This window comes from Moschus berezovskii, chromosome 12 (genome assembly GCF_049115385.1).
Source record: "Moschus berezovskii isolate FMDL1 chromosome 12, NW_MosBer_1.0, whole genome shotgun sequence".
In the NCBI taxonomy this organism is placed as follows: domain Eukaryota; kingdom Metazoa; phylum Chordata; class Mammalia; order Artiodactyla; family Moschidae; genus Moschus; species Moschus berezovskii.
In genome coordinates, this window is record NC_142471.1 from 46,635,948 (window position 1) to 46,663,427 (window position 27,480).

The 27,480-nt window shown below is 38.7% G+C and overlaps 1 protein-coding gene across 1 annotated transcript; it reads right to left on the reverse strand.

Moving 5' to 3' along the window:
- Positions 1 to 7,528: 7,528 nt before the first annotated feature.
- On the reverse strand, positions 7,529 to 19,772 carry TFAM (transcription factor A, mitochondrial). The gene is made up of 7 exons (XM_055425202.2): positions 19,531 to 19,772; positions 18,839 to 18,957; positions 17,261 to 17,331; positions 16,692 to 16,841; positions 12,502 to 12,597; positions 8,778 to 8,834; positions 7,529 to 8,300 (listed from the first exon to the last, which is right to left on the reverse strand). The coding sequence occupies exons 1-7, from the start codon at positions 19,629 to 19,631 to the stop codon at positions 8,154 to 8,156; spliced, it is 741 nt and encodes a 246-aa protein (XP_055281177.1). The 5' UTR covers positions 19,632 to 19,772; the 3' UTR covers positions 7,529 to 8,153.
- Positions 19,773 to 27,480: the final 7,708 nt, after the last annotated feature.

The window sequence follows — 27,480 nt, forward strand, 5'->3', positions numbered from 1 at the left end:
TTCCATCTATGGGGTCACACAGAGTCGGACACGACTGAAGTGACTTAGCAGCAGCAGCAGTAGCAGGTTTGACTCAACTGTGTCTGAAAATCTGACTATTGGCTAGGCTGCCAAGAATAGGATGACCTGGACATTCATCCTCTGGGGCTAAGTTTTCTTCATCCTTTGTGCTAGGCAGAAACAAGTAATCCAGGAGGCTCTTTCCTGCACTCACTTCCTGTGTCTGTGAAGTGAGGATGAAGGAAGTACACACAGCTCTCAATGCCCCATGTGATAAGGGGCATGTTGTGAGGCCTCTTCAAGAACTGGAAAGAATGGAGAACCTGAAATAAGTCAAAGGCTTTTAGGAGTGTCTGAGATAACATTTTCTTAGTGGTAGGTGGTATGTCTTTCCCCCATACTATGCTCTCTGAAACCCTAAAAACTGTAATGTCCTGGGCAAATTTGCCCCTTGCCTTAGCCCAGCTCATCTCTCCTCTCCAGTTCAAACAAGTTGTCACAGTCTGAAAGGAGGCTTGCAGAACACAAGGGTTACTTTGTGCTATCAGCCATGCAAATCTGGGATCTGCTCTTTCTTGGCCTTGTTCCTCAAGGGTTCTGAGGTCCTGGTGCGAGGTCTCCACTCAGATGAGCCACTTTCCAGGTGAGATTCCTCTTAACTTTAAAAGATCGGCTTTGTTCCTGGGAACCAGAAGCTGAACCTAGGGGACAAAATCATTTTAGTTGGAACCTACATGAGGATTCCAACTTCCAGAGCCCCCAAATCTCAGGTAGGTCTTTCCAGAAACTCAAATCAGGACTTCTGAAAACACACAGGCTGGACACATCAGGCCAGGCCCATAACTCATTACGAATTGTGATCCCAGAGCCCTTAAGGAACACCAGGAAACCCAGGAATACAAGTGTCCCGTGGTGAGAGTCCACGTTATACTGCAAGCGATGACCTCTGGCTCAGTGCAGGGACGGATACAACGCCAGACTAGGCAGATGGTTTTGTCGGGAGGAAACTAACGTGGATGTGCGTCCTAGCGCCGTCTCCCGCTGCCGGTGCGGTTTAGAGGCACTAGCTGGCCTCTCTGAATCTGTTTTCGGACCTATTAGAGTGGAAGGGCGAGGACTCCCTGCTGTCCTCACGGATTGCGCAATGGCCTCAGAGCAGTGGCCGCCAGCAGTACAGCGGTTTTCCCTGGGACTCGAAGGCGCCGATAAGACCTCAAGGACCGGACCGAACCGTTCACTCTCCCAGGCCTCCCGCCGGCAGTTAGGGCCGAAGCAGGTCCTCACGCAGGCCCGACTCGCGTTCGCACCAGCCACGCCCCGAGAGCGCTTCAGTCCCGCCGCATCCGACTGAGGCTGCGCGCCACGCGGCGCATGCGCCAGAGCGCCGGTCCGAATTGAAGGGCACTTCCACATCTGGCCTACAGGCGGTATCCTGGCCACAAGCTGGCAGTGAGACCTAAACCGTCGGTCAGAGTAGGGAAGCGGATGTGAGGTGGCTGTTGCTGACGCAGGTGGAAGAGATGTGAGAAGAGACCTAGAGTGCAAAGTTTGAAAACCTGTTGACAATAGGGCTTCTCCCAGGAGGCACAGCAGTTCAGTGTGGTGGTGTTGGCAATTGTAGTAATCATGATAAAATATGATGCCAGCTTCTCAGAATTACTTGTGAGAAATGGAATATTGCCTGCCATATCAGTAAACAAAGAATGTCATAGTCGTCAGTGGTTGTGGCCACCTTCGAGGATGAATTGGTGAGCCCTAAGGGAACTCAGAAAGGAAACAAGGAATACCTGCCTTTTGGCAGCCTTCAGATTGCAACCACACCCCATGGTGCGCCCTGAGGAAGCTCAGGATACTGGCTGATAGCTGAGGTAGGTATCAAAGGATTGGTTCAAGCCCAGACTCTTGTATCTTACCATGCGTAGAAAAGCGCTAAATTCCTTGAGATGTTTAGTTTTCCTTTAATTTACAATAATTTTGTGTCATTCATACTATCTACCCTTTGTTAAAAAACCCCTGTATATCCTAGCTAACCCCTCACCTCCTTGGAGCAATTTTCCCAAGGTTACTTGAGAGGCCGTCTCCCAGGCCTGAAGTCCTAAGAATGTCTGTTGTATAAAGCTCCCAACTTTTAGGTTGTGCATTCTTTTTTGGTTGACATTGTCAATACACAAAATTGTTAGAGGAGTGAAAATGCACACCAACTGAAAAAAAGTATCATCTCTCTTAGATAACGTGCACAACCATTTGACAGTTTACGCAAATGGGATTTTCAAGTCATAAGAATTTCAGTAAGCAATATAAACATTTTCTTGGTCAATATATTTCCCAATATATTTAAAATTGTCCAAATATTTCGACAAATTCAAACAGAAAATTTGGAAGATTCAGTGACCAGGCATACTTCATGTGGAATCAACAGATGTTAGTATCCTTCCATGGTTTTATCTGTCTTTACTTGTGATGAAACTTGAGCCCTAAATGTGTCATCCTGTATCTTCTGACATACTTTTACATAATCACAATACCATTATCACACCTATAAAATTTAACCATAAAAATCATCTAATATGAAGTCCATATTCAAAGTGCCTCATTCTAAGAGTGTCTTGTAGAGGTTGTGTTAGGTTTTTGAAGCTGTCTTTTTAAACCAAGATTCAACAAACCCATGTATTATATAATACAGAGTAGTGGAGTGAGGAATGTGTAAGTGTGGATAGGACAAGATTCACTCATCAAGTACTAATTTTCCCATTGGAAAAAAGTGCAAAGAGGGTATTCCTTTGTTATCTTTTTGCTTTTGGCTCTGCCAGGCAGAATGCAGGATCCTAGTTCAGGTCGAGATCAAACCCATGCCCTGTGCAGTGGAACTGTAGAGTCTTAGCCACTGGACTGCCAGGAGGGTTCCAGAGAGAGAATTCTTAAAAATCATAAATTTACAAATAGGATAGAGAATTTAGATTCAATCTGCTCCATAGGTTCTAAGTATCCCATGCTGTTACCTATCAATCCAACAGTGCATCAGAAAAAAATTTTATTACAAACATGATTCTGTTCCAGAGTTACCAGTTTTTAGAAATATTTTACAGCACAAGCATTAACACCACTCCTAAATGAATATTTGGGTTGGTTGATATTTTTTAAAGTTTTTTGAATTATAACAACACTGAATATTAAAATAGCAGTACAAGTCAGCAGATCATTTACAAAACTTTCAAAGCACATACACAACATATATAGGAAACTGACACATGATAAAGTTAAATTTTGTGTATTAAGTGACTGCATATAGTAATATCAAACACTGCCCTCACTTTGCTGTTCAAGTGTTTTGAAATTCTGACTCCAGCCATTTTTAAAAATTTAAAGATTGCACTATTTTAAACATCGTACATAAAATACAACTTTCAAATATTTATATTAAATTTGCATAATTTAATGTAACAGCACTGTACTCAACAGGCAATCCTTCACAGGGCTCAGAGGTGGATGAATTTCATCTGACAGTTTGGTGTCTAACCATCTCATCCTCTACCACTCCCTTTCTCCTTTTGCTTTCCAGCATCAGGGTCTTTTCCAGTGAGTCAGGTCTTCACATCAGGTGGCCAAAATATTGGGGCTTCAGCTTCAGAATCAGTCCTTCCAATGAATATTCAGGGCTGATTTCCTTTAGGATTGACTGATTTGATCTCCTTGCATTCCAAGGGACTCTCAAGAGTCTTCTCCAGGACCAGTTTGAAAACAGTTCTTCAGTGCTCAGCCTCCTTTATGGTCCAGCTCTCACTTCTGTACCTGACTACTGGAAAAATAGCCTTGACTATACAGACTTTTGTCAGCAAAGTAATGTCTCTGCTTTTTAATACTAATGGCAAGCCACTCCAGTACTCTTGCCTGGAGAATCCCATGGACAGAGGAGCTTGGTGGGCTACAGTCCATGGGGTCGCTACTAGTCGGACAAGACTGAGCGACTTCACTGTCACACATTGGAGAAGGAAATGGCAACCCACTCCAGTGTTCTTGCCTGGAGAATCCCAGGGATGGCGAAGCCTGGTGGACTGCCGTCTGTGGGGTTGCACAGAGTTGGACACGACTGAAGCGACTTAGCACCAGCAGCAGCAGGTTTGTCATAGCTTTCCTTCCAAGGAGTGTCTTAATTTCATGTCTGTAGTCACCATCCACAGTGATTTTGGAACCCAAGAAAATAACATGTCACTGCTTCCAATTTTCCCCTTCTATTTGCCATAAAGTGATGGGAACAGATGCAATGATCTTAGTTTTTTGAATGTTGAGTTTCAAGCCAGCTTTTTCACTCTCCTCTTTCACCTTCTAGAGGCTCTTTAGTTCTTCTTTACTTTCTGCCATTAGGGTCATTTTTAAATGTTTAGCCTATTTAGAATTTTTGTTTACAGTCAACTTTAAGTATGTAGTTTCTTAGCCAGTAAAATTTTTTTAAAGTATTTTTAACGTGCTAGAAGATGATTTCATGTTTTCTGTATTTTCCATCAAATATAATCAATGATTTAATTACCAAAAAATAGTTTATTTGTGAACAAAGTGACAGAATGATGATACTAACTTTGTGCAGTTTTACTATTTGGAAAATTTTATAAATTCAAAATAATAAAAAATATGTTCATTTCTTATTCTTCCCAAAAGTTCAATTTAAAAGAGTATTGCTGCTTTAAAATTTCAAAACATATTATCTGCACTTATATAACATTTTCAAATTTGTAAGAGCTTGGTGCTTTGAAAAGGAAGAGGAATAGTAGCTGTGAGGAGAGAAAAGGAAGGAAGAGAGTATTCTTTTTTTTGTTGTAGTCGTCTTACAGTAAAAAGATTGGTAAAATTAAGAGAAATAATGGAAATTAATTATTTACCTATATAAGAAGTTCCTGCTGCCTTAGCACAATCTGGTGGTGATTAATTTTAGGTACAGTAAATGTCAAATATATCAATCAAATTTGCTAGTTACTTTAACTCCATTTTAATTCAGAAATGTAAATATACACATTCATGGCCAACTATTTCAAAAAGCATATACCTTATAAAAAAAAATGGCATTTCCAAAAAAAGGAGTTAGCGAAAAGCAATAGCAAAATTACATGATTACAGTAGGCTGAATCTACACATATCCCTTAAACATCAGAAAATAATTACACACACCCTTGTCAGATTATTTTATAAAATCTAATATTGGTACTCTAGTGAACATAAGCATCTCTGTGACTGACTGCTCAGACAGCATGAACAGTTTTCACTTAAGCATCTTTTCCCTGGTCACAACTCTTTAGCCTTTAGAGTTTCTTGTTCAGTTTAAGAATGGTGACCGGTTACACACCCACCCACTGGTTATTGATATAAGCTCTCATTCTTCATAAGAGTATTTGTATATACTGTTAAATTGGATGGCATTTAATACATGGTATGCCATATACTGGTTTATTAAGAAAGGTGTTATATCAGATTATCCTAATATTTAAAGTATTAACATTGACACTCTTTTAGAAACAAAATGGTTTTGCTATAGCTCCTTTCACTGTTTCATACCTTTCCTCCCTATATTAAGAAGTATATACATGAGAACTTAGTAGACACTGAACTTCCCAGTATATTCAGGAAGATATTTGAATGTGTTTGGTGTAAAATAGCATAGGCAGCTAAATGTCTAGAGCTCAGAAGGTAGGTACAAAGATGTTTTATACATTTGTGCTACAGGAGTTTATAATTCATTTCTCTTCCTCCCCCAATCTATAATATTTATTATAAACACTGACTCCCATGTGCTCCCTGGGCTCATCTGAAGCACAGAACACAGTAAATTATTTGAGTGATTGTTTTCTCTGTTCTCCTAAGGATGGTACAAAATCGGTACCATTCTAGATGCCACAGGGAATTAGGCCTTGCTTTATTCTCTCCTGGAAACCTAATTGAGAAACCTTGCAACAAACACTAGCAAATGTCCTTTTCTTCCCTATCTCTTCCTCCCCAGAATACTCTAGCCTCAGACCAAGGATCCTTTACATAATGGCAGACTTTGTCCTGCATTACCATTCACAGAGGAAAGTTGTTTGAAAACTTCAAACAACTTCATATATTTAAATCTTAGGCTAGTCCTCTTAAGTTGTATTTTTCTCTACATTCCCGACCTTTGCCAAGTTCAGTATGTAACAAGTCATTTTTTAGCGATTCTTTTACTTATTTTCTACCCACAAACTACAAAAATCTTTCTGGAGATCTAGAATACACACTTTTTTTTTGGCATATTTTGCAAAATACAAAGTAAATATATAAATTTTGAGTTATAAATTCATGTGAACTGACGATGACAGTTGAATATTTTGCTCAAAAAGGTGGTGTGGATTTTGAAAACCTTTGACTCTTGTTAAGAAGATAATCAAATGCTAGAAGATGGTGATGTTTAAATGCTAACTGGGAAACTTATTTTTACTGAGCCATACCAAGTAACTTAAGAGCATCTCATTCCACACTACACGGGTCAGCCTTTGCAGGCTACACCTCTTAGCAACTAGTCAACTGCACTGTTGTACAAAAACAACCACAAATAGTGTGGCTGTGTTCCAATAAAATTTTTTTTATGGACACTGAATTTCATATTAATTTTCATGTGTCTTGAAGTATGCTTTTTTTTTAACCATTTAAAACTGTGAACAACAATTCTTAGTTGACAAGGTCATGAAAAGCAGGCAGTGGGCTGGATATGAGCATCAAGCTAGAACTGGCTATCAATTATTATACAGGCTTTTTTATATGTTATGCAAATGTTGAAAAATTATAGATTCCAATTTGAGAGACTTTGGAGACATGATTTTTTTAGATCTCTCATTTTAAAACTTACACCAAACAAGTTCTCTACTTTCTGGATAAATGTATTTACATAAGAGAAAAAATAATTCAGTATACAAACTCCTACTTTGTTTAAAAAAACAAACAAAAATCCCAGAAAGCTATAAAACGAATGTTTCACCTTAAAACATAATTCAGTTCAGTTCAGTCGCTTAGTCGTGTCTGACTCTTTGCGACCCCATGAACCACAGCACGCCAGGCCTCCCTGTCCATCACCAACTCCCAGAGTTCACTCAAACTCATGTCCATCGAGTCGGTGATGCCATCCAGCCATCTAATTCTCTGCCATCCCCATCTCCTCCTAACCCCAATCCCTCCCAGCATCAGACTCTTTTCCAGTGAGTCAACTCGCCGCATGAGGTGGCCAAAGTATTGGAGTTTCAGCTTTAGCATAAGTCCTTCCAATGAACACCCAGGATTGATCTCTTTTAGGATGGACTGGTTGGATCTCCTAGCAGTCCAAGGGATTCTCAAGAGTCTTCTCCAGCACCACAGTTCAAAAGCATCAATTCTTCGGCGCTCAGCTTTCTTCACAGTCCAACTCTCACATCCATACATGACCACGGGAAAAACCATAGCCTTGACTAGACGGACCTTGGTTGGCAAAGTAGGAAACACATAATTCTTATTCTATGCAATATAAAACAATATGCATAGATTGGGTACATAATTTTTTAGTTTTTAATTTAGGAAAAAGATAATGAGGAAAAGGTTTATAAATCTCTCTATCCCTTTTATAAAAGTTGCAACTGACACCAGAAATTCCTCACATGTACAACCATCAACTCTGATTACAATATGAATTCTACCTAGGATTTGGAATTTACCAGCATGAGTTCTGGATGCTCTTTTAAAAATGCAGTTATATCATAGAACACTATGGCTTCTACAAACTTTGAGATACTTATGAATAGGAAACTCCTGCTTCCATAATATAAGGAAACAAGAATATTTTTTCCATAATCATCAAGTATAAAAAAACTTCACAGTCTGATTTACCTTTATCAAAGGTAAAATGATTCACTGCTACATTTCATGGATTATTTTGATGCTCAGTAGTTCCTAAACACAAAATAAATTCCACATGAACTCTTATCTGTTTGAGTTTTCAAAAGCAAGACACCAATACGAAATGTATTGAATTGGCTGGCAGAAGTCCATGGGCTACAGAAAAGGAATTAAATATAAATGTTCACCAACTTTATCCATTCTAATTTTACAACAGCTTCGGGTATTGAGACCTAGTTGGTTTCTTGTGTCTATCCATTATGAACATAACTCAATCTTCTATTTTAAAACTTCTCAGGGTCATTTTTTGCTGGGTATTTAATTGAGCGACGTATAAGATCTTCTCGTCCAACTTCCATCATTTGTTCCTCCCAAGATTTCATTTCGTTGTAATAACGAATTTTATCATCTTTAGCAAGCTGAATATATACCTGAGAAAGAGTATAATTGTTAAAATGATTTCTTTAGAGGAATCTTTGCAGTTAATTTCTGGGATGCTCTCCAAAAATATTCTAGAAATTATCTTACTATTCTATATGTTAAAGGGGGGTTGAAAAGAAATATTCTTGTGAGATAAAAATTAGATGGGAAACAGATAAGAGATAAACATCAAGTATTAATGAAGTTGCTACAATTTCAGGGTTTGGAGTGTGGAAAAGCAATAGGGGCAGGGTGTGATCATCACTGGATATGATGACACTAAGTTACGAGTGACACTGTTTTAAATACCAGTTTTATATGGAATCAAAAACTACCAAAAGAAAAAAGCCAAACTGGTTCCAAGAATATGACAATAATTTAAAAACACTGTGTAATATAAAGTTGTTTTCACATGAATCAAGCCTTGCCCTAATATATTCTCATAGATATTCTAACTAGGCACTTGGGACTAAAACCATACTACTCACTTGCTTTTGAGAATTAGAGAGATTTTTCCAGTTTTCATTTATAGCTTTCAGCTTTACCTGTAAAAACAACATACATTTAAGTACCAGATATAAGGACTTCAGTGATTAAAGATGCTGTTTTATTATTCATTCCAACAACAAACACTCAGATATCAAGAATTACAGGCAAAGACTCCTCAAAAATCTGAGATATAACTGACATATACCAATGTATGATTGTAATGATTACTGGAAGTCTGTACCTTTTGACCACCTTTACACATTTCACCCTCCTACCCCACCCACCAACACGAGTAATTACCAACATGCTATTTGTGTCTATGTGCTCTTTTTTTTGAGTTACTGTTTTAGCACAAGGGTTTCCCTTCTACTGCATTCTCAGTAATACTTTTTTTATAGCCATTCTAACAAATATGAGGTAGTATTTCATTGTAGTTTTGATTTACATTTCCCTGATAATGATGTTGAGCACCTTTTCATATACTTGTTAGCCAACTCTATGTCTTCTTTGGGATAATATCTATTCATATCCTTTGCCCATTTTTTAATCAGATTTTTTTCTTCTGGGGTGGGGGAATGAGTCATATGAATTTTCTAAATTATTTGCAAATATTTTCTCCCATTTGGTAGGATTACTTTTCATTTTGTTGATGGCTCCTTTGTGCAGATATTTATCTTTTTTAATTCAATTAATATTCAAATATAAGCTACTCTGTCATAGACTAGCTTCAACTACTGTTTTATTTCCTCTATAGCTTAAATGCTTACTTAATTCTAATATTTGTGCCACTGTGTTTTAGTTGTTGTCATAGGAACAATAAAACACCAATTCTTCTACATAGCTGAACTTAATTATGTGACCTGGAAAAAGTTCTATGACCTCCGTTAGGCTTGGGAGGTTTAATCTATAAAATTAAAGGGATGCAGGAATCCCACAGTTGGAGGAGAGGCAGACAGACAGTGAGTACACCTCACACAGCCTGTGGTGTTGCTACCAGAGAGCAAAGACTAAAGAGGAAAATGGGTGGGTGGAGAATAAGGAGCAGAGAAGAAACAGAGAGATAGGAGGAGATTGTGAGGGAAAGAGGAATATGAAAAGTACCTATTAAAGGCAGGAGGATATCATCAGTGATTTTAAGAAGTAGAGTTAAAACTATTAACTTCACTATTCTGACCAGAACTTTCACTTAATTTTGTTTTCCTGTCAACAAAAAGTGAGGTACCCAGATAGTATCTGAGCCTGTTTTGAATATTTTAAGCTTACCTTTATAAATACATTTAGTATATTCAGGGATAGTTACTTATTAAATAACTGCTATCTTAGCTTTGGAAAGAATTGCTTTCATGCTTTTAGTTCTTTCATAACGTATCTTTTTGCTTATCTTTAATCCATAAGTTTCATATTCAGTGTGTTAAACAATTTATGAAGCTGCATGCATAAATAATCTTTCACCTAAAAAACTCATTCATGGAAAAAAATTAAAGGGATGGGAAGGTATGTACTTCTGGTGCTATCTAAAATCACATTAACTGAGCACTCGCACCATGTGAGGACACAGTGAGAGAAGGTGCCAGCTATGAACCAAAGAGGGCTCTCACCATGTTGCCTTAATCGTGGACTTTTAACCTTCAGAACTGTAAGCAATTCATTTCTGTGATTTATTTTCTTAAATTAAACAACTATAATTTCTAAAGGCATAAAAACCACATAGACAAAGACAATAGGAAAGGATACTACCAACACAGCATTTGGGGAGCAGAAAAAGCAGAGCTAATCCCAAACTCTAAGTGCGGAAAGTGTTAGTCACTCAGTTGTGTCCGACTCTGCAACCCTATGGACCATAGGCCTCCAGGCTCCTCTGTCCGTGGAATACCCCAGGCAAGAATACTGGGGTAGGTAGCCATTCCTTTCCCCAGGGGATTCTTCCTGACCCAGGGATCGAACCTGGCTCTCCTCTCCAGGCAGATTCTTTACCGGCTGAGCCACTGAGCTTCCCAGATGGCGCTAGTAATCTAAAGAATCCACCTGCCAATGCAGGAGATTTAAGAGACACTGGTTTGATCCCTGGGTCAGGAAGACCCCTTGGAGGAGGGCAAGGCAACCTACTCCAGTATTCTTGCCTGGAGAATCCTATGGACAGAGGAGCCTGGAAGGCTATGGTCCATAGGGTCACAAAGAGTCGGATATGACTGAAGCAAATTAGCATGCACACGTAATAGTATTAAGTACTCAATACTGATCTAACCAGAATTATGGTAACTATATTGGGAGGAAGGCTGATAGAAAAGTGAACACTGGAATGAGATAGAGTTAAATATTCATCTTACATAGTGAGAGATAATGCCTAAAATATAGGTAATGCTTAGCATTTTAGAAAAATCAGGAAGTAACAATATAAGAACATTATTTAGAGATATGAAGGTAAATACCACAAGAATCAACTAAAATAGAATGTATTTGCTTCTGGAGTAAGGAATATGACAGCACAGTAAAACTTGTATCTTTCATAACTAGCCTTATTTTGATTCTTTAAAACTGAGTATGCACTTTTTTACATGAATAAAAATGATATAATTAATTTTAATTTTCAGGGATAAAGGCCAGCCATGAAGCTTCTGAGGTGATTCCAAGATGCAGTCAGAGTTGAGAACTACTGATTCAGAAGGATTCTCTAACACAAAACCTTCTTATACTAATAAAACTAAATCTAAGATAAGTTAGTGACTGAGAAATTTCCAACTAAAAAAATAAACAGACTTGCTGTTTTAGTAATGTAGGGCCATGGAAACTAAATTTAAAATCCAGGGCTTCCCTGGTGGCTCAGTGGTAAGAATCCACCTGCCAATGCAGGAGACATGGGTTCAATCCCTGATCTGAGAAGATCCCCTTTTTGTTTTTCAGAAGTAACCTAAAATTTCCTACAACACTAAATACTACTTTTCAAAAAAATAAAATAAAATCCCAAGGGACGTAATCAGTGAAATCATATATAGCCAGAAAAATACACTACATATACACATCATTTAATCCTATGTCCAACAGGATTTGTGAAATGAACTACAGATGTAAATAACCCAAAAAATCAGAGTGGCAAGAACCTTCATCTCACATTGACAAGAATTAGGAATCTGAGCAGACAACTTTTCTTACCATGGCATATTATAAGAGGAATAATACAACTGACAATTTGGAGCCTCTAAAAAGGAAGTAAAGGAAAGACTAAGCCACAGCAAGAATGACAAGCTTTTTTCTTCTTTCTGCAGTCATAGATGCCATTCATATGTGTAATATAATACATTCCCATGGGTATAACCCAAAATTTTTGAAGGATGTAACATGAAGCCACATGTTACACTCAAATCCCAGTGTGAAACATTATACCTCTACTCTCATTCTTTCCCAGTGATTGTAAAACCATTCAGCAGTGCTGGATAAGAAAAGTCTCCAGAACTTGAACACTCCTATAAAGGTGAAAATTTTGCTTTTTAATTTAAAAAGTTGACTATGTATATACATAGCTGAATATGTATATATACATATTCAAATTTTAAACACTTTATGTGGCAAGAAAAAAGATGTTTAGGTCTTATTTATATATACTATTTCTTTATAGTAATTTACCACTTTTTTTTCACCACTTGACAGGTTGCACCCCTTAAGTTTGTCTATATTATTTTAAAAATTAGAATAAACATTTTTAAAACATACAGAGTTCTCTTTTACCTGTGATGTGCCATCCCTAGCTTCCTGAAAACGTTCAGCTATAAAAATGTTATAAGCTGAGCGAGGTCTTTTCGGTTTTCCAAGCATTGTTAACTCCTGAGTAAAAAAAAATGAAAGATGAGATAAAGTTTTAAACTCTATGATACTTAACTTTACCTAGAGAAACTTCATTCACTACCATGAATTACAGAACGTTCTTTAAAATGAACGTTATGAGTATGCAATTGTTCCCTCTTGGGATCAGAATTTTTGATAGTACCGTTTTGAAAATTCTAATAGATTTTATGAGTTAATTTTCATACAGAAACATTTCCTTTACATATTATTTTCACGGTCTCCATGAACTGAATAAATAAGCAGTATGCACAAAATCTTTTTAAACATTAAGAAAAAACTGTTTTATCCTTGTAAGGCACCACTTCTCCTTAGACAAAGCACTACGTACCTCTACTTGACAACTCAAGAACATTAGAGTATTTGCTGCATTATCTAATGAAGCGCACTGCATCATCCTAACCTACTGAGTTTCTGAACTTAGAAATTTATAAAATTATGGGGATTTTAATAGCAATTTGGTTTACAGCAAATAACAAACCCAACTTTCATTCATAAGTAGGGCTCCTCTGATTTACACATAGAGATCACTTTCTCGGCCCTGAACCTCTCAGGAAAGGAGGCATTTTACAACTTAACTCTGCATTTTCCCCTTTGTTTCTAGAGCTACCGCTAGGGATTTCTTCTAGGTGCTTCACTTGCAACTTCCTGGTCCCTACACCTCTCTCCTAATCTGTAAGTAAGTGGAACTGGGAATCTAATGGGAAGAAAAACTCCAACAGGGAGAGCAAATGGAAGTCTTAGAGAAAAATCACTCAGACTTTCAAGTTTCTGGTTCTACATGTAAGGAGTTTGGAAGTCACCACTCCATCCCAATAAGTATATAAAGCTGATCAGACTGCAAAATCAACAACTCTCTTGGATCCATAGAAGAGGGGACACAGGGCGAATTGCTGCTCCCAAGATTGGAGAGACAGACAGACAGGTGAACACAGGGAGTCGAGACTTACTGGAACAGATAGAGGAATGGAAACCAGTGGTGTGGAAGAGACTAAACCACAGCTGACTAACTGCTGGAAGCTCCATGTGGACAACTCTGAGAGTTACCACCCCTCATAGCAAAGCCTCATAATATATGAGGATTTTCTCCAGGAACTTGACCAGACTCCCACAGTAAATATCAAAGGAAAAAACTCCTCTTGCTTCCAGCAGGAAGAAAAGGAATCATTTCAAAATACCAGAGTACTTTATTATTCTTAACAAGGCCTGCCCTCAAGGGAAACTAGTTAATCAGAACCTAATCTGCTAGGACTTCCCTGGTGGTTTACTGGTTAAGACTGTGCTCCCAATGCAGGGGGTTGGGGTTCAATCTATGGTTGGGGGAAGTAGATCCCACGTGCTGCAACTAATGATCTGGTGCAGTCAAATAAAAAATAAACACATAAATAAACATTAAGACCCTAACCTGCTGTTATACTATCAGAGCCTAAAAGACTTCAATGAGAGAAAATACTAGACTACAGCTTACATTAGCTATCCTGTACCACCTAAGCGCAAAGCCACAGGCTCATTAAAGGTTTTTTTGTGTTTTAATTGCTAACTCATATCTGACTCTTTTGCAACCACATGGTCTGTAGCCCACCAGGCTCCTCTGTCTATGGGATTTCCCAGGCAAGAATACTAGAGTGGGTAGCCCTTTTCTTCTCCAAGGGATCTTCCCAACTTATCTTCTGCATTTGCAGGTGGATTCTTTACCACTGAGTCACCAAGGAAGCCCTTATTAAAGGACCAAGACCTAATCATAAGACTGTAGAATGCTTCCCCTGCCCCATGCCTTACCACATTATGAAGGCCCATATACAGCAGTTCCTTTTACCCAGCACATCATGCCTAACTATCAAGAAAAAAATCCCAAGGCATACTAAAAGACAAAAAGCCTAATGTAAAGAAACAAAACAAGCATCAGAACTGGCAGGGATACAAAATTATCAGACCAGGATTTTAAAACAACTGTGATTAATATGGTAAGGATTCTAGACAGCTTGCAAGAACAGGCATTGTAAGCAGAGAGGGAAATCATAAGAAAGAACCAAAAAGAAGTACAAGAGATAAAGGGAATTCCCTGGCAGTCCAGTGGTTAGGACTCCAACCTTCCACTGCAGGGGGCACATATTCAATCCCTGGTCAAGGGACTTAGATCCCAAAAGCCACACAGCATGGCTAAAAAAAAAAAAAAAAATCCTCGAAAATCCAAAAGTAAAGAGAACAAAGACTGAAGAGGGAAAAGAAAGAACATCCAACCACTATGGGACAACTACAATACGTACAGCACACATGCAAGAGAAACGCTGGGCTGGATGAAGCACAAGCTGGAATCAAGATTGATGGGAGAAATATCAGTAACCTCAGATATGCAGATGACACCACCCTTATGGCAGAAAGTAAAGAACTAAAGAGCCTCTTGATGAAAGTGAAAGAGGAGTGTGAAAAAGTTGACTTAAAACTCAACATTCAAAAAACTAAGATCATGGCATACGGTCCCATCACTTCATGGCAAATAGATGGGGAAACAGTGGCTGACTTTATTTTTGGGGGCTCCAAAATCACTGCAGATGGTGACTGCAGCCATGAAATTAAAAGATGCTTGCTCCTTCAAAGAAAAGTTATGACCAACCTAGACAGCATATTAAAAAGCAGAGACATTACTTTGCCAACAAAGGTCTGTTTAGTCAAAGCTATGGTTTTTCCAGTAGTCATGTATGGATGTGAGTTGGACTATAAAGAAAGCTGAGCACCGAAGAATTGATGTCTTGAACTGTGGTGTTGGAGAAGACTCTTGAGAGTCCCTTGGACTGCAAGGAGATCCAACCAGTCGATCCTAAAGGAAATCAGTCCTGAATATTCATTGGAAGGACTGATGCTGAAGCTGAAACTCCAATACTTTGGCCATCTGACACGAAGAACTGACTCACTGGAAAAGACCCTGATTGAACGTAGGAGAAGGGGATGACAGAGGATGAGACGGTTGGATGGCATCACCAACTCAATGGACATGAGTTTGAGTAACCTCTAGGAGTTGGTAATGGACAGGGAGGCCTGGCGTGCTGCAGTCCATGGGGTTGCAAAGAGTCGGACATGACTGAGCAACTGAACTGAACTGGAATAGAAGAGAACAGAGAAAGAACAGAAATACCTGAATAAGAAACTCCTTATATCTGCTCAATCCTCATCTGGTCCTCCCCACTCAAAGTACTAGTTTGATACATTAAAGAGCAAGGGAGAGCTCAAGAGAGAGAATAAACCCTAGTTTTCCACTCCCCAAATACCGTCCCTATCTTTCCTGGCTTCCTTTTACTAATTGGATTAGCAGTCTCAGATTACTATCATTGACTTGAAATTGGGTGGGTCCTCAACCCAAGAGCTAGGAGGTCTTAAGACACAGGGATCAGGAAGAGAGATCCCATCACTTCACACTAAATGCTGGCATCTACTTTTCCAGAGAAGGAAGTTTTTGCTCTGATGACCATTTTCTATGGTATATATACTGGATCAGCAAGTTCACTACCTCAACCTAATACTATGGAAAGATGTAGTCTGTCAAACAATAGAATTTATATGGACTAATACCTTAAACTGGAAGCCACTAATTTTGAACCATGTGGGATTTTTTAATGAGGAAAAATAGAATTTCATCCTAAAGGCACTTTAACTTTATTAGCTACAATAGGCACTTTTAAAACATTGATAAGTTAATGAATTCAGCAATATTCTGAATCAAATTCACCATCACCTATAGAACAAGTCAAATGAGTAAGTTACTCTAGAAAAGACCCAGAAGCAAGATTTTTACTATTTCTGATTTTCCTGTTTCGTAACTCTGTTCCTACAGCTTTCACACCAGTCCTAATTATGTTATCTCAAACTCAGACACATCCAAAAGGAGCAAAAACGGTTTACAATATACTCAAAGGTCCACTGGTCCTAGTGGCAGAAGGAAACTATCCTATTTTTTCCTAACTGAAGTACATTCTCTACCATATCAACCAAATAAGAAAAAGAAAAAAAAACATTTTATTTATAGATATATAAATTTCAGTTTTTTGCCAAAGGAAAAGACTATTTTCAACCATACTCACTCTCTTTTTCATTAACGCTTTCTTTTTTAAACGTTTCTGCATGATTTCTTTTTCCAAAGATACCATTTGACTTGGAGTTAGTTGTTCCTGAATTCTGTTTATCTCTTCCTTGTATATCTGCCAGTCTGCCCTGTAAGCATCTTCATATATCTATAAATATAAAACCCAAATGAGAAGTTCATAAACTATTGCTGGCTAATTAAACATAGCACACCTGACAGGGAAGGACAACTGCATAACTTCAGGAAACTGACTGAACCACCAAGTGGAAAATGTACTCTGAATCCCACTCATAAATCACGTGTTCTTCAAATATGTTATCCAAGGTAAAGGTCTAGCAACTGGCCTTCAACTTCAAATTGCTTCAAAAACCAACCCTTCATCACCACTGCCATTTATCCATATTCTCATCATTTATGTGGATGAGAAAGTATGACATTCCTTTGAGATAACAAAGGTTAAAAAAAAAAAAACAAAAAACTCTATGTCATCTGGTTCCTTAAAGGACATGACAGTTGTCCTTAGCCGCAAAATAACTGGTCAGCAATGTTGAAAATTTATATGCTCACCTTTTTCTCTGAATCAGGAAGTTCTCTCCATAGCTTGGCGATTTTTTTAATTAGTTCTGAATTTTTTGCATCTATGAAATGAAATAAAAATTGATATCACCATTTTACATCTCAGGATCAATTTATAAAGACTTTCAGGAAAGCATAATCCATTAGCTCTAAAATTAAGTATTTTTACAAATATTTTACCACACACAACTTAAAATGATTTAGTTTTTCTTTAACCAACTAATTTAAGTACAATAAATAATTTAATATTTTATCTAACATTGTTAAAGTCTATTATCTAATAATTAAATTAAGGAATAATATCACTTACCACCAAAATGGTCCTTAGGAATTGATTACTAAGTTAAGGCAATTGGGAAATCAGTGTCTACAAGTTTTCTACTTCATATTTCAATCAAAAACATTTTTTTCAAGTCTTTCAGGAATCATCAAGTTCATAAAACCTGACTAAACAACAAAATATAGTCTTGATTCATATAACACCACCCTGTATTTCAATTACAGAAATACTGTTTGCAAACAAGCTAAATTATTCTAAAACCAATTCATTTTTCTCCATTTCCTTCCTCATCTTAACTGGAATGACAAGGTATAAATGATTTAACAAGCCACTTGTTAAACTCCTACATTTTAAAACATGTGAGTACTGAAGCATGTCTCTTAAAACAGTTCTTTATGTGACTATTACAGCTCATATGATTTTCATAAGTGCCCTATGATGTAATGCATAGTAAAAAGCTTTAGAAATTATAAGAAAAGCTCAGCAATTACTAATTTGGTCACTATCTTTACACTATAGCCCCAATAAGGACCCAGTCTTTCTAGGGAGTCAACAAACCTAACTGGACATCTTTCAGAAATTCAAAAACTGGCTTTCAGTCAAAAAGCTCTTAAAATTAACATTAACCTGTATTCAGTTTTAAAGTTTATGCAACACATCCACATAAATTATTTCACTGCAACTTTATTAATAATTCCCAGTGGCAGCAGCAGGAGCTAAGCAAGAGGTAAAATGATTCGTCAATGGTCCTCTGGGTCAATGGCCACAAGGCCCCAAATTCAGCTTTTTCATCCTCTTTCCCGGGTACTTTCCATTCTACATGCTATTTTTAAAATACATTTCACCAGTTCTCAATTACATTTAAAGCATTTTTATTTGGTAAAAATTACCTTACTGCTGCACTTACACTGATTTCTTATGGATGCCTGCTAGGTCGCTTCAGTCGTGTCTGACTCTGCTGAACCATGGACTGTGGCCTGCCAGGCTCCTCTGTCCATAGTTTTCCAGGCAAGAATAAAGGAGTGGGTCACCATTCCCTTTTCCAGGGGATCTTCCCCCACCCAGGGATTGAACCTGCGACTACTATGTCTCCTGCATTGGCAGGTGGCTTCCTTACCACTAGCGCCACACAGGAAGCCCATGTTGTATCTATTTTACAGGCCAGCAAACAGAATGGTTATGTTTCTGCATTCAACAGATGCCTGGATACTGAAAATCAAGTCTGCAATTTAACTGCTTAGTGGCATCTTTGCTACATCAGAGAAGAGTATATAACCCAAACTCCTTACCTGGGTTCTGAGCTTTAAATAGAGGCAGCTGTTCTTTAGAAAATCGAACGTATGAAGTCATAGGCTTCTTTGGATAACCACTCAAGCTGGATGAAAACCATTTTGGAACATACGCAAAACTACATACAAATAAAAAGAAAATAACCAGTGTTAAACATTTAAGCACCCGAATTCATAACTATGTGAACACAGATGCCAAACAAGATATCAAGATGCTACACATCTGACATCTAACACCTTCGACGAGAACACTAATGATATTTAAAATCCTGTCCTATCCAGGGGAATGAGCTTTGCAAAACTGAAGTCTCAAAGCCCTAACCTCCTAGCAAGGGCAGAGAGTGAAGGAAAGCATGTATCTCCAGCTCCTGGGCCCTGCCTCAAAGCCTAGATGAAGGCAGGTGACTATTACAGCGAGTTCGCAGGGGATGCCGAACCCGGTGCTCCAAGGTACTAGAGTGAGGAGGGACGGGAGGAGGTGAAAGGTGGCCGGAAGGAAGGCAAGGGGTACTGATGGAGTAAGGCCTGGTCTCAAAGCCACCATCCCCTTGGCAAGGTCGAGGTCGGAATCACAGGGCCAAGTCAGTCCTGACTATTTTAGGGGGGACAGAAAGCGGAGAACAGCGTCTACATTCTAACCCCAAGGCGTCCTGAACCCTTCCGCCTCCTAAGGTGCAGGGGAGCAGGCTTACCTAAAGGGAGAGCGCAGTCGACTGCCACAGCCCGCGCAGAGATCCGCTCCTGACTTTCCCAGTGAATTCAGCACGCCCCACACGCCCCGGAGAAGCGCCATTGCATCCGCAGACAAAGCACTGACCAGGTCCCAATTCCCTACAGCGCCCTAGCACAAAAGAAACCTCAACAAAGCCGACTTAAAGCCGTGGGACAGGCTACCGAATTTACTATCATGCCCGCCACTCGCGAGGCACTATGGGAAATCGGCTAACTTCCGGTTTAGTTAGGAGGCGGGGCAAGGTAGAAGGCGCAGGCGCTGTAGTGGCTTCCTTGGGGGGCGGGACTACGGAGAAATAGGAGGAGATCGGAGGCGGAGAAGGGGAACTGTAACCCGGCTAGCCTGCAGAGGGACCGCGTCCCGAGGGGGCGAAGCTGAGCCTGCCCCCGTCCCAACCGCACCCCCCGCCCCAACCTCACCCCCCACCCCCCCCGCAGCCTGCTCAGCCGCCGGGCCAGGAGGCTGATGGAGGCACGGCGGTGTCCTCACACGGATAGGGCACTGGCTGGCCTGTGACGACTGCAAGTTCTAGTACGTAACAGACAGTTTTAACACTAGGACGGTGGTTGCTGTGCCGCCCACGCTGCTCTGAGGTCAGGTTGCTGGGTGCTATGCGCCCGGCAGAGTCCCTCAGTTCAAGTAGGAGCGTATAGTCCGAAATTACCGTAGAGGAGGTGGGGTGAATCACGGTTTCTAACCTTATAATGCAGATTCCCGGGCCTTGCCGCAGAGCCTGATTTAGTATGTTTGTGTGGGTCCCATGTCTCAGCTTTTTAAACAAGTTCCTCGAGGTTTAACAAGTTCTGATGCCAGTGGTTATGGGACCACATTTAAAGCAACACCGATCCAGACCATGGCCCATCCACTGAGACTATCGCTGACCTAATATTCAAGCTTGACATCCAACCCTGCTTGCTTTGTGGGGAGGCTTGTTATTTGTCCGGAGGCTAGAGTTCTAGCCCCATCATTTACATTAACGTCGTGATCTGGGAATGTCACTTCCCTGCTGTAAGATTTTATTTCCCCCACTGCAGACGAGGATGTTGGACCAGATCAGTCTTCCCAACCAAAGCTCTGAGAACGTGTGACAATTATGCCTTGAGATATTGATCGATGTGCGTACAGCCATTTTCCATGTGGACAATGGCATGAATAAAGATTGGGAAAACCTAAACTGAAGCTATCTAAGGACCCTTCTAGCTCTCAGGTTCCATTTATTTCAAAGAGCTAATTCCTGAAACAGCTTTTTCTCTGTTGGATAACTTTGTAAGAAAATTCTTACTAGTGTCATATTGAGCTGAGAGTCTATCTTTGAAACACTGGCCCTTTGGTGCTACCACTAAGCCCACTTCTTTTGTGGTAAGCAACTATCAGCACTTCCTTTTCAAAAATTCTCAGGTTGAAAGGGACCTTTTAGGTCATATGTTCAAATCTCTCACTCTGTCATGGAAGAAACAGGGTTGGATTTTTTGTTTGCTTATTTTCTGAGTACACGTTATGTACAAGGCCACAAACTTAGATCAAAAATACAGCCACCTTCTCACCGCCAGTGAACTCTAGTGGCAGAGGCAAAGAAATGAACAGTTACATCACAATATCAAGCTAAAAGTATAAGATAGAATTCCTTATAATTACATTTTAGCTGATTTCTGCAACAACTTTTCTTTACATTTTTCTAGAGTGTTTTTATTCTTTCAGATGTTTGATAGATATAAAGTTAAACTTTTTTGAATATTTAAAGCCTTTTTGTTGTTTTAAAGTGTCATTTTCATAAATCTTGTTATAAGGTTCTTATAAATCTGATCTATAAATCTGTTTTCATCAGATGTGAATATTCTTTAAGACTCATATATATTGCTGTGATAATTTTATTCCAAATTCAGTATTTACACAGAAAATATAATTCTACCTACTTGCCCAAACTGTCTTTGTACAAAAAAGCATGTGGCTTTATGTATATTTACTTTATAAAACTTGAGGACTTACCACAGTGTTTTTCAGGGTTCTGTCCCTTTATTTTGCTTTAAAAGTTCATCTACTCCCAGTGTTTCAGTTCCAACTGACTTCCACTATCAGGTACATCCTCATGGTTCCCATATTTCATATTGAATCTATACCTCTCCCTTTACTCTCACATCTATATAGCCACTGTCTTCTGGACATCTTTACCATCATGTTGCACAAATACCTCAGTTTTTCCTGAACAGAATTCACTATCTTCTGCCTATCTTGAACTCCTCTTCTTGGCAAGAGGTACCTGTTTCCTATTCTAATCATGCAACCCAATAACCTGATAAACCATTGTGTAATCTCCCTCACTGGCCCTCCTCACCCATCAACCAACTAATAAGTATTGCTGATTCTACTTCATTAACCCCTCTAGTAAGTATTTCTTCCTCTTCCGTCCCATTGCCGTAGCTTTTGTTCAAGCCAGTAGTGTGTTGGTAAATCTGCTCTCCAAAAAGAGAGCCCTGATTTGTAGTGTTTGCTGAGATCTGTGGTGTAGATAACCCCACCATCCACTGAATGTCACTGAACCTGAAGCTGGGAAGAAGTATACATGATTGCCCCTTCAAACCAGTACTGGTCAGCTCCAGTACAGCTCTGCTATCTTTTCCCAAACTTTTACAGGAGCTTTTCTACTTTCAGTTTTAGTTCCCTCCAAACTATATTTCACAATGTCATTAGGTCAGTCTTTCTAAAAGGCAGATTCCATTCATTCATTTGTTCATGAAGTGTATATGGAGCATCAACACTAGGCCAGGCAGGCAGTGATCACATTTCTGTACTGAAAACCTTCTGTGGCTCCTTACTACCCACAGAATCAAAGTTAAATCATCATGCACGGCAAATTAGGTCATCTATGCACCGGCCTTTCTCTTCCTTCTAAAGCTTCATTCCTAACTTCACCTTTGCTTGTAATAATTCATTATGTAAATATCCATTTCTTATCTGGTTTAATAAATACATCAAAGCACTTCAGTTTGGTTCTGACTTTATCACTGCCTTTTGTGTGACATGCCAAAGTTATGGAAATTACTGGATAAGAATACAGGCTTAGGGCTTCCCTGGTGGCTCAGTGATAAAGAATCCACCTGCCAATGCAGGAGTCATGGGTTCAATCCCTGATCTAGGAAGATCCCACGTTCCAAGGAGCTGCTGAGCCCGTGTGCCACAACTATTGAGCCTGTGCGGTAGAGCCAGGGAGCTGCAACTATTGAGCCCACCTTCCACAACTATTGAAACCCTCACCCTAGAGCAACAAGAGACACCCCCTAACCACAGCTAGAGAGAAGCCCATGCAGCAACAAAGACCCAGCTCAGCTAAAAATAAAGAAATACATTTTTTTTTTTTAAATAGAGGCTTAGAATTAGATCTAGATTCAAACCCTGTGCTTGTTACTAGCCGTGTGACTTTGCCAAATGAAAATCTCTCTGACCCAGGATTCCCCCTCTGTGAAATGGGAACAATGATGATAGATTCGTTGGATTGTTATGAAGATTAAATTAGACAATACGTAAAAAGTTCTTAGCACAGCCCCTGGCACATAGTAAAAGTTCAATAAGTATTGCCTATCATTATCCCCACGTTATTCATAACAGTTATTAGCTTTTAATTAAGTATAGGTATAATATAGTATGGATTGATTATACCTTAAAAAGTCATATTTGTATCACAGCCCTGTCTTTTACATTGTCATTTTCTCTCCCAATTAAATAATATATATATAAGCACTGCTCCCCTCTTCCTATTGAACTTTTAACATTTCTTAATTATTAGTGATGTTTGAACATAAACACTATGTTAGGTGATGAAAAATTAAAACAACACACCCTTAGGTTGGAATTTTTTTAATGTTTTTCAGAACATCTTTATATAACCGTATTTGATTGTATGATTCACAAATTGAAGTAGAAGAGAAGTATTATTATAATCTTGGTTCCCAACTTACAAATCAGGGAAATTAAGTTCAGGTTACAATAGTCAGTTGTGGAAGTGAACACTTGGTCTTCCAATTTATTGGCTGTGCTTTTCCCTTTATGTTAGACTATTCCTCAGACTCAGTCAACACATCACATCATTCCAGTCCCAAATATCTTCATTGGACCTTCTAGACTACGTGAATTTGTGCTGGTTACTCGTGACATATCATACAGCATCTGCTTGTTGATCTTTCATGTGCACATATGCACATTTTTTTCCTCAATAGATGGTAAGCTACACTTTTAAAAATTATTTATTTGTTTTGGCTGCAGATCTTAGTTGGAGCATGTAGAATCTTTTTAGTTGCAGAATATAGGGTTTTTTTGTTTGTTTGTTTTGTTTTTCTTTCAGTTGTGGCATGCAGGATCTAGTTCCCTAAAGAGAGATGGAACCTGGGACCACTGCATTGCGAGCATGGAGTCTTAACCACTGGACCACCAAGGAAGTCCCAATGGTAAATTATACTTGAGGACAAGATTAAGTCTTATGCTTCTTTCTGTTCCTATAGTATTAGCATAGTATTGATACATTGAACATGATTGATGGATAGATGGAGGGAGGGAGAAAAAGAAGGAAATAAAAAATGTAAAAAGATTAGTTCTGCACAAAATATTTATATACAAATTTTACCCCATAGAAAAAATCAACTACCTGTTAAAAGTGTCATTTGCCAATAGAAAGGACAGTTATGTGTGGAAGGGACAGTTACATGAGAATCATGTAAAATTTGGGGACATATATATGATGTTCATCATGCAGTGATCATGGTTTATTGATACTTGCATAGTGGTAAAGCTGAAGGTAGCACCAATGAACAGCAGCAGCAGTCAGAGACCAAGATAATTCCCTGGTGAATAACAGAGTTAGATATATAGATATCACTTGGAGAAAAAAATATTCCTAAGAGAAAGCAGTGTTGCTTTTCTAATTATAATGCTTTTCTAATTATCAATAGATGGTAAGCTATACTTTTAAAAATTATTTATTTGTTTTGACTGCAGATCTTAGTTGGAGCATGTAGAATCTTTTTAGTTGCAGAATTAGGGTTTTGTTTTTTTTTTTTCTTTCAGTTGTGGCATGCAGGATCTAGTTCCCTAAAGAGAGATGGAATCTGGGACCACGGCATTGCGAGCATGGAGTCTTAACCACTGGACCACCAAGGAAGATTTTAATGAAATATATATGAAGAAAACTACATGTGTAATTTTTTCCTTCAAACCATTTTCATTTACTTAGGTTCTGTTATCACTTCACAGGGTTTTGCCTTTTAAAACAGTATACAAAAGGATGAAAGGGAGAGAAAAATAAGAAAGAGGATCTATTGCATGTTACTAGTTCCCAGATATCCAAATTAGTTTATGAATTACTTCTCAATTAGAACAAGGTATGCAGCCTTAATTATTAAGAGCATATCAGTTATTTTTAGTCATTGCTGTAGCAGTAGTATGCAAAATAAATATAGCTTTTCTATTTTAAAGCTGATTCTGTGACTCAGCAGGAGGAAGGACAAATAAAAAGACAGGTGTAATTGTATGCAAATTTATAAAACCAAAATTCATATCGTTGAATGTTCCTAAAAGCTGTAAAGAGTAGAAGAAATTCAGCATGATTATATTGAGGGAATAATGTTATTAGTAAACAAGATAACCTACATTGTCTGCCCTCACATTATTGTAAAACACTCTATCAATACAAATGATAATAATTTATTGCTCTACTGCATGGCAAACATGTTAATATATTTTATCCCTAATCCTTTCATAAACCCTACAAATTGGGATTACTTGTGTTGTACAAGTATGAAAACTGGTATTCAGAGAGATATATTAGGAGGATTATCTTCCTTGTTGCATCTTGTTAAAAATTTCCACCTATGAATCCACAATTTGCAGCTTTGAAATTATATTTGATTCTATGTTAAGAATAACACAGGCAACTCAGTCATGAAGTTGCAGTAGTTGTTTATTTTTTTGTTTTTGGTTTTTTGACTACCCTCCGTGGCTTGCAAGATCTTAGTTCCCAGAAAAGGGATGGAACCCATGTCCCCTGCAGTGGAAGTGTGGAGTCCTAACCACTAGACCACCAGGGAATTCACTGTTTTTTTTTTTTCTTTCAATATTCCTTCACAGTCTATTGTTTCTTTTCTAACCTCATAAAAATTCTTTCTTGACTTCAACTAATTAGTGGATTGTTATAAATAACATCTGAAGTTCCTTTACTCGGTCATCCAGTCATTCAAAAACAGGCTTGAATTTTTAAAAACTATACACACACAAGTGTATAAAATAATACACACAAAATCTGATTTAATGGTGATTATACCTCAGTATTGCAGGCATGAGTAGATGGTTTTTACTTTACTCAGTTTTTACTTTATATAGGTCTGTATTGTTTTGCATTTTTTCCAGAATACAACAATAATATTTATCATTAAACATTTTAAAAACTCTATTTCTAGTAGAAGCCACTGCTATGCTAAATATTGCAATGAGTTCTAAAAATACAAAGATGACTAAGGCATGATCTATCTGTTTAAATCTGCTGGGAGAGTAGGGAGTGGCTTCATAGAGTAGGTGACATTTGAACTACTTTTTTCAAGCAAGGAATGGTAGAAGTGCTTTCCAGAAAAGGGAAACAGTATGTGCAAGTCACAGATGTACAAGGATACAGTGTCCTCAGAAAGATAAAATATATGTGAAAAGGAGTGGTCTGAGACAACCAAAGAGATTGGGTGGCATTAGTTTGTGAAAGGCTGTGTGATATGCTAAGGAATTTGTTAGTAAAAGATGGACAAATAGCTTTTTGACAGCTTAAATTCATTTTTAGAAATCTCTTTGGTAGGCACATGGAGAGTGATGAAAATGAGACTGTAAAGAAGGGGATGAATTAGGAGGCTATTGCCATAACCTAGGAAAGAGGTTAAGATCCTGAGCTAAGTTTCTGCCATGGCTCACACTCCAAAGGCATTTCTAAGTACAGTCAGCAGGCTTTCATTAATAGGTGGAAGCCAAGAATGATTCTGAGTATGATTCTAGTATGACAAACTAATCTAATTCCAGTTCTGCACTCTGCTAAGTAAGTAGCCCTAAACACTTTTATTACATCATTTTGCTGATTAAAAACTTACATTGATTTCTTGTGCATGTGTGCTAAGTGCATCAGTCATGTCTCTTTGTGACCCCACAGACTGTACCCCACCAGACTCCATTGTCCATGGGATTTCCCAGGCAAGAATACTGGAGTGGGTTGCCATACCCTCCTCCAGGGGATCTTCCCAACCCAGGGATCAAACCCAGGTCTCCTGTGTCCGTCTTCTGCATTGGCATGTGGGTTCTTTACCTGGGAAGCCCCATTGATCTCTTACAGGCCATCAAATCAAGGTTTCACATCGCATTAATCTGCCTTCTCCACCTAAGCTTTTCTCTCATTAATTGCACACAGACTTACCAAGCCCATTTTTACTTGTTTTTACTTTATTATCTGTTTGGTTTCTCTTATTTGACTGAACGTCTTCCCCACTAAAATATGCCATTTAAAATCCTAAGTATCATCTGAGACCCAGTTCATTTGTTTACTCAATAACTGTTTGAGCTCTTGTGTGCCAGATACTGTGCTAGGTCCCAAGGAATCAAAAATGAGAAACACTAAGGATCTCATGGTTACTGACACTGGTAATGCAGCATGGTGAGGGTACTGATAAAGATACACACTGGGGACAGAGTGATGTCAGCACTATAGCTGTGTAAGTTGACCCTTGCTTGTGCCCCACCCCTAATAAAAATTTGACATCTCTCCACAGACAAAAGTGCCTTTGTGGGAGCTCTAAGTGTCTATGATGAGGGATCTGGGAGGAATCTTGCCCAAATGTGCACTGGGTAATAGACATACAAAGCATGGCCTTGGTCCTGCCTTTGGACCCTGCAG

What these genes read in the sequence shown, in the direction of transcription:
- TFAM (XM_055425202.2), bottom strand. Translation starts at nt 19,631, where the DNA reads ATGGCGCTTCTCCGGGGCGTGTGGGGCGTGCTGAATTCACTGGGAAAG. An exon ending in CGACTGCGCTCTCCCTTTAG is followed by an intron (nt 18,958 to 19,530) that starts GTAAGCCTGCTC and finishes ATTTGTATGTAG; the next exon opens with TTTTGCGTATGTTCCAAAAT. An exon ending in TTCCTGATTCAGAGAAAAAG is followed by an intron (nt 16,842 to 17,260) that starts GTGAGCATATAA and finishes TTATATTTATAG; the next exon opens with ATATATGAAGATGCTTACAG.